This window comes from Lissotriton helveticus, chromosome 7, assembly GCF_964261635.1.
Source record: "Lissotriton helveticus chromosome 7, aLisHel1.1, whole genome shotgun sequence".
Classification (NCBI taxonomy): Eukaryota; Metazoa; Chordata; class Amphibia; order Caudata; family Salamandridae; genus Lissotriton; species Lissotriton helveticus.
In genome coordinates this window covers 740,982,216-740,998,204 of record NC_136068.1, presented here as the reverse complement: position 1 = coordinate 740,998,204, position 15,989 = coordinate 740,982,216, and the positions used below count along the sequence as shown (strand labels likewise).

The 15,989-nt window shown below is 46.0% G+C and overlaps 1 protein-coding gene across 3 annotated transcripts in view; it reads left to right on the top strand.

Annotated features, from left to right (window-relative positions):
• Positions 1-15,989, top strand: part of LOC144769073 (E3 ubiquitin-protein ligase RNF14-like) — a 140,903-nt gene that overhangs the window by 77,783 nt on the left and 47,131 nt on the right. For all 3 annotated transcript variants that reach the window (XM_078653072.1, XM_078653073.1, XM_078653071.1), the window contains one exon: positions 13,469-13,697. In XM_078653072.1, coding sequence (XP_078509198.1) covers positions 13,469-13,697 — 229 coding nt within the window. The remainder of the gene's footprint in view (positions 1-13,468; positions 13,698-15,989) is intronic.

Below are 15,989 nucleotides of genomic sequence, written 5' to 3'. Positions count from 1 at the left end.
GCACTGACAGCCAACAGTGTGAAGTAACACACAGTCCAGACAGCCCACAACCTGCTCACGCGCACGGACAGCCAATAATGTGCAGTGACGCACAGTATACACACCCCACAGCATGCACACAAGCACTTACATCCAAAAATCTACAGTGACACACAGTCCAGGCAGCGTGTCCACACACACGGACAGCCAACAATGTGGAGTAACACACAGTGTACACAGCCCACAGCATGCTCACACACACGCACAGCCAACGCGAGGAGGCACGCACTAGGAGGCACCACTCTGCGGTACACGGCACCGGGAGGCTGCCGTACACCTTATACACCTGCCACTAACGTCAACGTGCATGACGTGTGAAGAGCAGGACAGGTGGATGCTTTTGAGAGCCAATCACACACATGGCCAGATCTATAAATAAGGGCTAGTGTAGGTGGACGAGGTTCATCATTTCCAAGCACCCTCAAAGAACAACGTCAATGATCAGCACTAGAAGCATCGAGGTTAGCCCGGTGGGTTTAGGTCCTGGGCGCATCGTACACAGGGGCTTACATCATTCTGATAGGGTGGACTCATTTCTTAAATCCCGGCAGGGCTCGTTCATCTTTTTACCGCCTTAGGTCGATCGCCCATTGTTCAAATGCCAATTAACCGCCCATTTAGTGCGTGTGCTCAATACGTGGTGCCAGTCGGCCAACGAAGAATGGAACCCTCCTTCGCAATCAGCTGCACACTTTACGACTGGGACCCTCCCTTGGACTTTACCGTCTTTCGAAGCCAGGATTGCTACAATTAATCGTTTCAGTTGCACCCTGACTGTAAAAATGCCCTTTAACGTTAGGACGCTATTTAGCCACGACTCACTACATGTTTATATTCAACATGAATACAACTACCACCCTACAAAGTGCCCAGAGACAACCAAAAGTGGGCTGAAGCAGTGCTTAACCATTCTAATACAATAGGATGATGACGTATCCCAAAGGCGGTTGCCAGTGCAGTGGTGCTAGTGTATGATGTGCTGCTTGCGTCACAGTGATTGTTGCTGCTCCTCTAGTTACAGCTTATGCTGTCACTGTGGTTTGTGCCGGACACAGGCAGCCTTCATGTGTACACTTCTGTCCTTTCAGTATTTATGAAGCCCATAGTCGCACGTGGAGTCGGGCGAGCAGTTAGGACAGCTGTAGTCGCTTCCTCGTATCTTCAGCAGGTGTGCAATTGGCAGCCTCTTTCCGTGCCTATAATCACCAACGCACGCCTGGGGCAATGGCTTCAAGCACAAATGACTCCCTGTAGACCAAACCATCCATCCAATCCATACCACTCACCCAACCATCCATCCCCTCAAACCAACCCACCCACCCATCCATCTATTTTCCATCCACCCTCCCACCCATCCATCTACCAAGCCATCCACCCACCTACCCATCCATCCACAATCCAAAATCCCCCAATCTATCCACCCACCTATCTACCAATCTATCCACCCACCCATCCATCCAATCCATCCCACCCCTACATTCATGACACAAATTATTGTTTTGAATCAAACACCGCAGGCACACTCCTCAGCCTAAAACCAAGATCTGTTCCACTCCTTGACAGTTTCAAACCGGGGCCTGGCCTCTGAGGCTACTGCAAGTCTTCACCACGTGTGCTACTCACAGCAGCGGCCAAAGACTGAATGGCCACGAGCCAGGCGGGTTGCATCTGCTAAGCCGAGACAGAGGTACATTGATGCCCGTGAATGAACAATGCAGCGGAACTTGCTATGATTGGGATTACTTTGAACGTAAATGTGCGTGGCAAAAACAATTAAAGCCCGAGAGGAAGCTTCAAAGTGCCGAGAAGCGATACTCTCAGCATCATGAACTGGGCTCATCAAAGAAAGGACTCGACAGCACGCAGTGCTCTGGCCGAGGCCAGTTCCGCCTCACTTACGTCTGTTCTACGAGGTCCCAGGTAAGTCCGAGATGTCTTCGGATGCCCCGGATAATGCCTAGAGGCCGACGGACTCTAGCGCTGTCACTCATTACCAGAATGAGTCATAGTCAGTCCAACCGTCTATTTAACAACAAAGACCCTGAGAGAGGTTTCTTATTTAGTAATAAAACAGAGAAAACATAAGAAAACGGGCCCGTTCCTTCGAGGGCAACTTTCCGCCTCCACGTTGCATGTTTTATTGTTTTTTGTTGCATTTACATGGCGCGCCATACCACAAGGTGGGACGCCGTAGCGCATTTGCGAACAGTGAGTATGTTATGCTTTGCGTAAAATCCCACTGTAGTGCAACAGGCTTTATCCAGTATTTGGGTGTCTTTCATAGATTCACATGCCTGAATCATTCCCCGTCGTCGAGACGGGAGTCTCCGGTATATAAAAAGTAATGTCTTAGAGACATACATAAAGAAGAATAGGCCCAAAGGTCTCACCTTAGTAGCCTATCCACGTCCTTTTGCAGGAAGGAACAAACAGAGCAGGCCCCAAGGGTCCCACCTTGGTGGCCTATCTGGGTCCTTTTGTAAAAAAGGACCAAATAAAGTAAAACAGCCAATCAGCTACTACCTCCTTCTAGAACCTTCCTGCCAGGAGCCCAAGTCTCTCAGATTTTCTACCGCACGTTGTGCTAGGGAGTCTCCACCTGAGTTCTCCTCAGGAATTTCTCTTTTTTCTCTTTTTCTTCACAAAAGCAACTTTAATTGGTTCTTAAGTCATGTCGGATAGTCAGAGGAAGGGTCTTTTCAGAGCTTGTTCCTCCTGCAGCAAGAAAAGACTTCATGTTGAGGATAAACATGAGACATGTTTATATTGCCTCTACCCTCACCACCAGGCGAAGGACTGCAAGATATGTCGCACCTTCTCCAACAAGACCCTCAAGGACCGAGAAGGTCGACTTCTGTTGTGGCTCAACAGGCTCAAGACCAAGCCTGACGACTTGGTCTCTGAAGGTGAGAGTGTGTCTGGAGCGTCGCATTTTTCATTGAAAAGGCCAAGGGTTTCTTCCCCTAGCCTCACAGACACCCCTCCTATGAAGACTTCTAAAAAGTCCTCAGAGGGCAAGCCATCTGTGTCTGCCAAAGACCTGCCTGTCCCCAGGAAGCAGCCGCTATTACTGGCGACGACGACGATGACGTCGATGGTGCATTCAGCACAGAAAACTGTCTCGACGTCGACGACGACTGTGTCGACGACGACGACGGCGTCGTCGGCTTCCTCCTCGACGACGAGAACGACACCTTCATCGTCGGCGAGTAGACCTACGCCGTCGACCATCCCGGTCACTTCGTCGACGACGACGAGATCATCGTCGAAGACACCGACGTCGACGACCCCGTCGACGAAGACAACGCCGTCGACGAAGTCTATCTCGTCGACGAGGATCATACCGTCGACGGTAGGAAAGCCGTCGACGACGAGTACATCGTCGACGATGGGAACCTTACCGTCGACGAAACTGACGACGACGAAGACGCCGTCTTCGCAGCCACCGTCGACGACGACGAAATTATCGTCGACGAAAACACCATCCACGACACAGTCGACTCCTGCGTCGACGTCTACAGGACCCTGGAAGGAGTCTGCACTCCTGTCCCATGCCATGGATGATTTTCCACCGCAAGTGAGCCATGTCACGTTGAAAATTACTAAACGGCCTATTGCGCCACTTCAGACATCGCCCGGTAGGATTCAGCAAATTCCTCCGGCCTGTCTTCTACAAGGTCAAGAGTCGGACGAGGACTCCTTTACACAGGCTACTAGTCCGTCAGACCTAGTGCTGAAATGCCAAACAACAGACGAGGAGCCGGAAGAAGAGGAAGACCATCTTCAACAACAGGTCCAACCTCCATCCCAGACACAGGTTACTCCTATGGTGTGTCTTCCCGCATCCATCGTCTCGGACCTACAATTCCTCATAAAAGATTACAAGGAAAGGTTCCCGGAGAAACACTCTGCGCCTGCACCTCCAGCAGCTCAGGTGCCAGTTCCTTCATCTCGTCATAGACCCACTCCCCTGTTCCTTGAAAGAACGCAGGTGCCAATTCAGGACGCTCCCTCATCTGATGAAGAGGAGAGGGAACAGGAAGAAGGGGAAGTTGATGACGACCAATCGGACCCGGATGCAGACCAGGACTATGTGGCACATTCTCCGGCCTCTCCGGATCCACAGACCTCGGAATCCCCACCCGCAGATATCGGGGGATTCCACAACATCATTGAGCGGGCTGCCAAGAGGTTCCATATGTCCATGGAAACGCAGGAAACAGAATGTTTCCTTTATGACTTTAAGGAGCCGACGAAGAAAACTTCGAGGTCAATTCCCATTATAGACTATATCTGGAAGCAGGGCAAACAAATCATGCAAGCACCTGCCTCTATACAGGTGATGGTGCCCAGACTTGATAAGAAATACAAGGCCACATCCTCGGCACCGGCATGCCTGACAGGTCACCCTAAACCTGATTCCGTGGTGACTCAAGCGGCGCAAAAGAACTCACGCAATCCAGCCTCACCTCTGTCGACGCCACCAGACAAGGAGGGCAAAAAACTGGATGCCGTCGGCAAGCGCTTTACTACCACATCGGCCATGACTGTAAAGGTAGCTAATTCTATAGCCTTACTGGGCCGTTACAATCGCCAACTCTGGGCGGACATTGCACCATATCTTTCAAATTTACCAGAGGATGTCCGTGAGGAGGCACATTCACTTCTTTTGGAAGGACAGACATCTGCCTCAGAGCTCATAGATTGTGCCATTGATGCCGCCATGACTGGTTTCAGGCAACTGGCAGGGGCTGCAGTCCTGAGGAGACAGGGTTGGCTCAAGGCCACCACTTTCCGCCAGGAGGTGCAGACCAGGATATTGGATATGCCTTACGATGGCCAGCATCTGTTTGGGGAACAGATTGACGCGGCCCTTACCACCATCAAAAAGGACACAGATACAGCCAAAGCCCTGGGTACTTTACAATTTCGGAACCAGTCCTTTCGTGGCAACAGGGGAAGAGGACAACCTACATTCAAAGGTTCCTATCAGAATAGGTCTTCGTACTCATACTCCCAGTCCAAGCCGCAGTTTCAACAGCGACAAACTCAACAGGGACGACAGTCTTCCTACGGCAAATCCAATTACCGAGGAAGGGGCCAAAAACGACCTGCTGGCAACAGACAATGACTTGTCTCCATGGCTAGCCCCTCCACCATCACATTCTTTAAGACTTGGAGGGAAGCTAAAATTCTTCCATCACAATTGGCAATCTATAACAACAGATCGGTGGGTACTTCAACTCATTCGATTTGGACATTCCCTAGAATTCACCTCTATCCCCCCAACAACACCACCGTGCCAACGGTCACACAGGCACCTACGATTACTTCTTCAGGAACTAGCTTCTATGCTGCAGAAGGGGGCGATAGAGCGAGTTCCACAAGCCCACGAGAATCAAGGTTTTTATTCTCACTTCTTCCTAATCCAAACAATGGACCCAAGCCACATGTTCTTTCGACGACCACATGCGAGTCACTCGACCCATTATCAACCATTTGCAATGGTGGACATCACTTCGCCATCTGTCAAAAGGTCGGCCGTTCCTGCTCCCCGCAGAGCCGCACGTAATAACTACGGATGCGTCACTGGAAGGCTGGGGGGCAGTCCTCCAGGAACTCCAGATCAATGGCAAATGGACAACACAGGAATCGAAACTCCATATCAATCTGTTGGAGTTACGAGCGGTCTTCCTAGCTCTACAGGCGTTTCTTCCGCGCATTCATCACTCCCCAGTGCTCGTCAGGACAGACAACACCACGACGATGCACTACCTGAACAAACGGGGGAACACGTTCCATCTCATTATCGCGAGAATCGCAAAAAATCTGGAACACGAAATAGACTTGAAAGCGGAGTATGTCCCGGGCAAGGACAACGTCTTGGCGGACGCACTGAGCAGGGAGAAGTCTCCTTCCCACGAATGGGAACTGGACATGGAGGTGCTGGACAGTATCTTCAAGGAGTGGGGCACCCCGAACATAGACCTCTTTGCCACCAGAGAGAACGCCAAATGCCCAAGCTTCGCAAGCAGGCATCACCACTCAGGCACCCTCGGGAATGCATTTTCCATTGCATGGCGGAACGTCTTCGCGTACGCCTTTCCGCCATTCCCACTGATACCCAGGGTTATCAGAAAGATGAAAGCGGAACCCTGCACTCTGATCCTCATTGCTCCATCCTGGCCGAGGCAGCACTGGTTCACGGAGCTTCATCGCCTCTCTGCCCGACCCCCCTCTTCGCCTGCAGCAGTTTCCAACCCTGATCACAATGTCTCACGGGCAGGTTCTCCATCCGAACCTGAGCTCTCTGAAATTGTCGGCCTGGCTCCTGAATACCGTGAATTCAGCCACCTGAACATCCCGCAGGATTGCAGAGATGTCCTTGCGAAAGCTAGAGCTATTAGCACTAACAAAACCTACTCACTAAAATGGAAGCGATTCTGTTCCTGGTGTGTGGATCATGGCTTGCACCCCTTCAATGCTACTCCACAACAGCTGCTGCCATACTTGTTACATCTTGCGCAATCAGGCCTTGCGCATTCATCCATCAAAGTGCATCTAGCGGCAATTTCCAGGTTCACAAGGACGGCTACAGGCCCATCTTTGTGGGCGGACAGACTCATCAAACAATTCCTAAAAGGCTTATTCAGGTCCTTTCCACGACCGAGACCTATTCCTCCATCGTGGCATCTCAATGTGGTTCTTCATCAACTAATGAAGCATCCCTTTGAACCCATCCATAAGGCAGAAATCAAGTTCCTCTCTTGGAAAACGGCCCTCCTCCTGGCACTCACCTCTGCCAGAAGGGTCAGCGAATTACAGGCTCTATCCATTCAGGATCCTTTTCTTCAATTCAGAGAGGACAGAGTCATTCTTAGGACTAACGCTCGCTTCATTCCAAAAGTCCCCTCTGACTTTCATCTTAACGAACCAGTGGTGCTTAGATCGTTCTTTCCGAATCCCTCCACGGCAGCCAAAAGAACTTTACATTCTCTAGATCTAATGAGATGTCTTAAATTCTACATCGACAGGACACAACACTTTAGGAAGTCATCCCAGCTCTTTATTGCCTTCAGTAGGCCAAGACTGGGCATGCCCTTAACAAAGCAGAGCATTTCACGATGGATCTCTTCTGCGATCACCTTTTGTCATGACAAGGCCGGACGGCCTTTAGACTCACGAGTCGAAGCTCATTCAACTAGAGCCATGTCCACATCTGCGGCGCTGTTCGCTGGAGTGCCGATCTTGGACATCTGCAGAGCGGCGACATGGAAGTCCCCGCACACCTTCACCAGGCACTACTGCCTGGATACTGAGCTGATGAAGGATGCAGCAGTGGGCCGAGCAGTGCTTCGCAATCTATTCCAGTAAGGTGAGCCCTACTACATCCCTCCATCCTTTACGGGTATGCACATTCTCTTGTTGTATTTCTATGACATTGCATTTTGTGATTTAGTCATGAGATATGTATTATCTACATGCTTGTACCTGATGTTCATACAGAATGTGCATAATGTATTGCTCACTACTCTGATTCAGGCATGTGAATCTATGAAAGACACCCAAATACTGGATAAGAAATGCGTTACTTACCTGTAACTGCAGTTATCCAGTATTAGTGTCTTTCATAGATTCCCATGCACCCTCCCACCTCCCCTGGCAGGGCTCACCTTTCTCTCTAATGAGTTTACGCCTAACTAGCTTGGTGCGTACGAAAATCTGAGAGACTTGGGCTCCTGGCAGGAAGGTTCTAGAAGGAGGTAGTAGCTGATTGGCTGTTTTACTTTATTTGGTCCTTTTTTATAAAAGGACCCAGATAGGCCACCAAGGTGGGACCCTTGGGGCCTGCTCTGTTTGGTCCTTCCTGCAAAAGGACGTGGATAGGCTACTAAGGTGAGACCTTTGAGCCTATTCTTCTTTATGTATGTCTCTAAGACATTACTTTTTATATACCGGAGACTCCCGTCTCGACGACGGGGAATGATTCAGGCATGTGAATCTATGAAAGACACTAATACTGGATAACTGCAGTTACAGGTAAGTAACGCATTTCTTCCCCTCTAATGCAGAACGAAATTAAGAAACATTTTTCACCCGCCACTTAAGAATTCTCCTGATCTTTGTGAAATGCTGTTTCAGTGTGATAATTTTACCACCACATCATCAAAACAAGCTCGACCCAGGCGGCTCGCGCTCAGAATGACAAAGAAAGAGAGTGTCCCAGCTAATGAAGGAGACTGTGTCATGCCGCAAGTGAGAGATCGAATCCCGGTGGGCGGGGCCAAAAGGAGACAAGGCGGCAAAAAGGAGGGACTAAGAGGCCTCCTTTACAATCAGAAGGCAGTTTTTTGCATGGGAGATGACGCTACCCAATTAAAAAGATGGGCGGGGCTTCAACTCCCCTTCCAAAACCAGATTGATTTCAAGAAGCTCTCAGATGCCGAGTGCAGCGCATGTGCGCTGCTATCGCCAGCCGAGACCTAACTAGAAGCTCTCGGATGCCCAGAGCAACGCATGTGCGCTGCTATCGCCAGCCGAGACCTAAAAACACAAGACTTAATAGAAATTACAAATTAGGGCATATGGGTTTGAAACCAGGTAAGCAATGTGTTGGCTGACGAACCACATTTTTCATCATAAGCCTATTGTTATTGACTATCCATTAGAGAGCTACAGGGCTATTCGTCAAAAGGTTTGTGCTGGGAAGCTGAATTGGACATGCTGAAGGGCATATGCATGGGGAGAAAGACAAATTTCAACCTGCACTACAGGACATAATACCATTACTACCACCAACAATGGGTTCACAAGTCCTCCTGGCAGAAACTTACTAGTAATAGCTTTGGCAACTTTATCATCAAAGCTCACAAAACCAACATTGACAGCATGTGATAGGGCTAGAAATGCACCTCTGTCTGTTGCATGCTCCTGTAGAGAGGCCCATTTCAAAACAGCCCAAAGGGTGAGTTTAGAGGATCATCTAAAAAACATTTTTTTTAAATCTGAAAAGTAACTAATCATTGACAAATGGGTGCTCCTCATTGTCTGGAATGGCTATACATTGAGCCTCAAACATTACCTTGTTTTCATACTTCCTCCAGGGTACTAAACTTATAATACCCAGAATCTTCATCCTGATGTTCTGCATTAAAAGTACGCAATAGAATTAATGTCAAACTGCTAAAAACAAATGTCTTTACTTTGGTTATTTGATTCTAAGTCCAAAAAAAGCTTTCAACAACTAAATAAAGTATTAGTTCAGGATGTTGGTACATCATTAGATATTTCTGCAGTTATATCAGGGAGCTTGGATGTATGCCAGTCACCCCACGGGATACAATTTTCGGATTTCAGTTTCTCAAAAATACAGAAAAGACCTTTTCTAGAGGAGAAAACAAGCTTGTCATTTCAGGATTCTCCCTTTAGACCTAAAATGAGGTGCACAAATGTTTTCAAAACTCATTGCAATAATTATTGCACATCTAAGAAAGAATCCTTTTTGCATCTGTCTGTATCTAGTCATCTGGATGCTCATGAAGGCTCCAAGGAGATAGCAAAGCAAAATTGAAACACAGGAGGATGGGACACTCTTTCTGATTGTATACGCAGAGAGGTGATAGAGTTAGCCATTTCTTCAATATTTATCAATTTCTATTCAAGGCTATTTTTGCTTTTTCATTCAATGCTGTCCTGTGTTTGATTGTATAATAGTCTTTAGGCTTTCATCTCCATATTTATGGGCTGTGGTCACTCCTGCTTCTCCATGCATTTACAGTATTTGAAAAACAGCGTACGTTCTCTTTGGGAATAAAGAGATAAGCAGTGACTGGAGTTACTTGTCTATTTCGAAATAATGTGTAAAAAAAACTTGTGAATTATTAATGTGGTTTATGATTGACAGTCCTTTCGCACTACGCACTTTTATCACATGTTCATTGCCACAATCCATGGTCACATGTTCACAAGTTTCCTCCCTCCTATTATGTTGCAATGTAGTTTTATAGGATTGTTTTCAGGGGCAAAGAACTCTTCTAGGTTTTGAGAAGTGTTAAATCAGTTGGTTATCCTTGCCAGTAGCCCATGAAGGTCCATAGGTTCGGTTTTACACAAGCTGTGCGTTTATGTAATCTGGCTGGCCCGTCTCAATGTGTAGCACCTTTTAGTTCTGAGAATAGTCTGAAAAAGCATGGCATTTATCTTCATATACTATACTAGCTATGGCCTTTTGTTTGGTTAAGTAAAGGCAGTGCTTACGTAAACACTGTGCCCAAACTTTATGACCGGCTGCTAGCAAATAGGGCTTTTTACAGGAGGAGGTGTGCTCCCATATTTGAGGACCCACTCTTTACAAATGGACCTGGCTTTCTCTAAAACGTTTTTAGGTAATATTACACTTGATGCTATGTACCATGTTTTAATGTGGTTTGCCTGAAACGTTATTTCCCTTTTGCAAAAGAAAAGTATTAGAAATTGTGAAAGAAGTTCTCATGAGTACAAAACCTTCCGTTTCCACAACCATGCGCTATAAAGTGGAACCACCTTGTTTCCACAATGAAAGCGGTTAACTCTAAACCATAGTAAGCCATGAGAACCCTAGTTTTAGGTGCCGTCTTGGCTCTTTGGAAAAGTAAGCAAAGCTCTTCTGCAGTTGGCAGTTTTTCCAGATGAAGAACATTGAATGTGAAATATTTTTGATTTATGAAGAAGGCGACCCTCCTGTGGCAAATTGATCCTCGCCTTCTCAGCAACAAAAACCTGTAGAATGCTTTGCAGGAGACTTGATTTAAAGATCAGTAATTTGGGTGAACACTAGATCATTACAGCTAAGTGATTGGGGTGAATAATTATTAAGTAACATTGACTTCTCCTGTCTGAAAGGGACCTCCTGAATTCAACACAAGAGATTTCGACCCTGTGGTTATACTCTGCTGCTCTTATGGACCTGTGCTGTTTGGTTTAGATTTGGTGGCCTACAGAGGAGTGGTCTACTCATTTTGCTGGTGCCTTTTTGCTTAAGTTCCTCTCACCTGAAGGTGATTTTGGACAGTTGAAAACAAATTAATCCATTTTTCTTGTTTAAATACTATGTATATAGCTCTCCATGGCCCATGTTAGTGTTAATGTTCTTTAGAAAGAAAACATCAAGTAATCAGTGACATTTGTAAGTAAAAAACAAACTCTGTAAAAACCACTGCCTGGTCTGAGTCTTCAAGATGAGCAAGTTCAATTGGAGAACTTGCTGTAGAAGGAGTTATTTGAATAGGTAGGCTTTCATGTATTTTCTTAGTACAGTTGGACTAGAGTTCCAAGCTAATGTGGCAACTGTGGAGAAGGATTGCTTGTTGGTAGATAAGGTTTTGAACTTCAGTAGTTCTTGTAGAAATTAGTCTTTACTTCTCAGTCTTTCTGAATCACTGACAGGGACAATCTTTCGTCGGAGTAGGATGGATTGGTCTCACGGATGGACTTGTTCTCCATGTAGTATTATTTGCGTTGCATTCTTGCTGGAATCAGGAGTAATGTAACTCATTTAGAATGGGTAAAATGTTGTTGAACTTATTGGTGGACTATGTGAGCCCGGACACTGACTGTGGAAAACTTTCAGAAGGGCTGGAGATTTCATCCAGAATACCATTGCCAAAGTCGAACATTTGAGATCTTTTGTTTTCAAATACTGTCTTGGAATTAAGAATTTCATTTTGTTCAGTGTATGGGAGTTTCAGACAGTAAGTTTGAGGGTGAGAATCCTTTTAGGTTAAATGTGTTTAAAATGACTAGGTAGAGTGTCAACAGGAGAAGGAATTCTCTTATGTTTGGGTTGAGTGTGAGGACGTTGTCGGTCATCCAGGCTTAGATTTGGCAAAGGCAAGAATGCTATGCTTCCAATCATAGATGGTTGATGTGAAAGTTGAGCGTTTTCTGCATGTTGATGTCCAGCTACATTGGAGTCTTTCATGATCAGGCTGTGTGGATCCTTGTGGAGGCTGAACAGTGTTGGTAATACAAATTGCGTATTTTATGTTTATGGGGATGAAAACCCCATACTAAATACTCCTCTGTACCTGCAGTAGCACTAAATGGGAGATGCTACATTACGGAGAATTTAGATAACTGGGCAGATTCTCTCTGGCTCCTTCTAGGTGATACAATTGGCTGACACACATTGTTTCGTGCTAGAGGAATGGTCAGATATTCATTGGCATCCATGCAGACTAGGATCCTTGGCATTGCTAATATGTGGGCAAATCAGCCTTAATCTAGTAAGAATTGCATGTGAAATTAGACCTACTGAGATCCATAGGAGCCCACTGTCCATTTTCAACCAATGGAAGAAGAGTTTGGTAAGCCCACAATCCATTTTAAAACTTAATCTTCCAAATCATAAAAGGTATATGTTCTCTACAGCCCCTAATCCATACTCCTAAATAAATTCAGGGACACATTTCATTTTATAGATTCCATCATTGATTGGAGGTGGAGAGGTGCAACCATCCATGAGCTTTTGAAAACTGAAAGCACTCCCAGTAGGGTTTACAAACCTAAAACTTTTATACGGTATGACCAGGATAGTTCGTATGTGTAGTTACCCCCTCCTCCGCATACCTACTTTGGGTGAGATCTAGGAAAATTGTGATGGGCTGGTAGACACAGAAGAGAAACACTCTTGCTTGCCTATGATTGAAGCTATGGGTGACACTATTGGAACAGGTGGAGCTCCACTAGTTCCAGCAGGCATGTCTGCAGGTTGTTGTTAAATAAATCTTCCTCTCCCTGAGGCTGTGACCAGTGTAGCCGAAGGTCCCTGGCAGTTTGAGAATTCTTCCTGTAGGTTTCTAAATTAGAGACAGACCAAGTGAGCATGCAGTGACAACATGTGAATTCCCCCATGGCAGCATGAACTGAAATCCGTCATACTCTGAAAGAACATAATTACCTGAAGACAGAAGAGCCCTCAGTTCAAAAGACCTCTCCATGTAATACGGTTCGAAAAGGAAACTGGCTGACAGGTTACAGTGTTTTTTATTCCATATGGAACTAAAGTTGAAATGTACTGGGAAGGTAATAGATTGTTGTGTGGAAGGCCTGTGTTTATGTAGACCATCTTACGCACACTTTATAAACGTATATTGTGCTGCGTTGCATAGTATTACATGACTTCAAGATTCACAATAAGGTGGTAACATGAGAGCCAGACATAAGATATTTGCGACCAAAAAGGTACGTTTAATATTCCTACCTTCAAGTTTCTAATAAATGGCATGATGATCTTAGTTTTTCTGAATGCTTTCCCTACTAATAAAGGCTAGTCTCTTTAACGGGGGTGGGGTCAGTGCCTTCATTTTTCATGAACTTGGAGAGATGTTTTGTGGGGTGTCATTTTCCTACTCTGCAATGCAGTACAGTGGCTTTACTTTCATCTCTACAGGTGAAGCAGCTGGTTGGAGATCAGTTATTTTCCCGGTATGATCGCCTCCTCCTGCAGTCTAGTTTGGACCTCATGGCAGATGTGGTGTACTGCCCCCGCCCCAGCTGTCAGACTCCAGTGATGCAGGAACCTGGGGGCACTATGGGAATCTGCTCGTGTTGCCACTATGCTTTTTGTACAATGTGTAAAATGACCTATCATGGAGTTTCACCGTGTAAAATAACAGCAGGTACTCTTATTTATTTGTATTTCTTCATCACAAGCCTTAGACTGCTTTCTTGTATTATCAACACGGATGTCACTGCATTTTGTAACAAAAAATGTCATAGTATCATTGAGCACCTCTTTGCTTCTTTGTTATATGGACTATGTGAGTAACAATTGCCATACAGAGAGAAATAGGAACCTCAGTTTCTTAGTGTCATTGTAATTCCCTTTTACCCACCGTATTGGAAGGGCTTATTCACATTCACCTATTTATGAAGATTTCGAAACATGCTTTCTGAATACCTTCTCACAAGTTTTAGATTTGACATATGTCACACTATTAGATCATGGACTGTTGTACTCTGAGTCAGTTTGGTAAACCTTCATGATAACCATTGCCAGAGTTCCTTTAACCAAAGGAGCTAGAGCCTACTGTGAGCCGACTGAATTACCAGGAATCTCCCTTTGAATGCGACTTTGAAGGGGAAGCAAAGTTTGAGGAGCTGGGGCTTCATCTTGCAGCGTGTTCGAAGTAAAACAACTAGTTCAGTCAGCCCATGTGTCAGTCACAATAAATATAATACCCAAGTGGTAATATTAGTTTTGAATATGAGATGATGTATTTATACTAAGGAGATATGATTAACAGCTTAAGGAAGCCTTATGCTACTGATCTGTTCCAATTAAAGTAAATGGTGGTGGTTACTCTGTAGTTACATGTATGCTCTAGCAGATTGTGTGTGCATTTGTGGTAAGTCTAAAATGTAAGCTTAACTTTGTAGCAAGAAGATATCTTACTCATTCTTAGTGTGGAGCCAGAACAAATCTGGTCAGGCAGCTTTAGGGAGAGCTGTGCCTTGCAGACATAGTTTGTACCAGGCAGCAGACTCTCTTCCTCTTCCTCTTCCTCTCTCTCTCTCTCTCTCTCTCTCTCTCTCTCTCTCGCTCAGGTGGTCTCTTCAGAGAAAGAGAGGGGGAATACAATATCTACAGCACATCCCTCACCATTCATGCAGCAAATGCAGCAGTTTGTCTCGCTCACTATGATTTGGAATAATTGGAGAAGGTGGCAGACTTTTTTCCTGGTTGTTAAATAGGAAGAGACAAGAATGGTTCTGGCTGCAATACAGTAGCATCAAGATATGCCTTGAAGACATACGTGGATAGGTGGACTTGGGATTCTGCCACATGTGCCTCAGCTAGGTCCTTAGTCATGGCTAAAATGTACAAGCTTTCTCCTTGCCCTAACTGGCAATAAATGTGTAAGTATTATCTGACTCTTTAAAAACCATTAAAGAAAACACCTAATTTCCGATTGCTCTCTTGACCAGGCATTATGGACTAAGGACAGATTCAACCAGTACCAGATGGTTGCACCCACACAACTTAAACAGTGGCCCTCCAAGCCTCCTGAACTGCAATATTCCTGCTGGGGCAACCCATCTCCAGACCACACCAGAGTCCGAAGAGAGAAGAATCGAAGAACCACTTGTTTCACCAGAAGACAAGCTGGGTTAACTGGGGATCATGTGCTGCCACCATCCAAGATAAGCGAGAAGCAAGAAGGGGTATCCATTTCCCACAAGACTACATGGTTGGACAGGATCCCTTCAGACAAATGAGTGAAATAATCTTAACATCATGTCACTAATTTGGAGAAACCACAATCTATCCCCTCCAGGAAGAGAGGAGTTGGATCCTGCTCCAAGTGCCAGAAGGGGAAAGTGAAGACCTTACTGAGCAAAGGAGGTTATTTGGCCTGGTAACTGCATGTGAGTAGAACCAAATGAATTACCCCTTTTTGAGAACAAGGAATACTATTTACACTCTATGATGAACCTGCATTTTATCTGCAAGTTCATCTGAAAGCAGTCCTTAAAGATGGTAACTGTTGCAGATGTCTTTCATTACCCACTGCAAGATGACTGAATGGAAATTTGAGCCTTTTCAAATGCCTACTTCCACATCCAAATTCACAGGAAATGTCAGATTCCCCAGGTGTACCATGGGCAGAGTGCGCTGGCATATCTGAAAGAAACACGGTCGTTATGGGGGCGGAGCTTGCCGGCGCCGAAGATAGCCGCCTAACAGAGGAGCTCTGCGCAGTTTTTCATCGATCCGCTTAAATATCCTTCATTGGCGCGCTCTCATTCACCTGAGATGAGCAGCCCTACATAGTGTTTGTCTTCCGGAGCCTCCCCGGCCTTGTGCACTTCGCAAGCCGACCGGAAGTAGATGCTGGCCGTGCGGGTGCAACTGATCGGCACGGCTGGAGCGGTGGGACTGCCATCGGGCGCCGATGATTCAGTGCTGC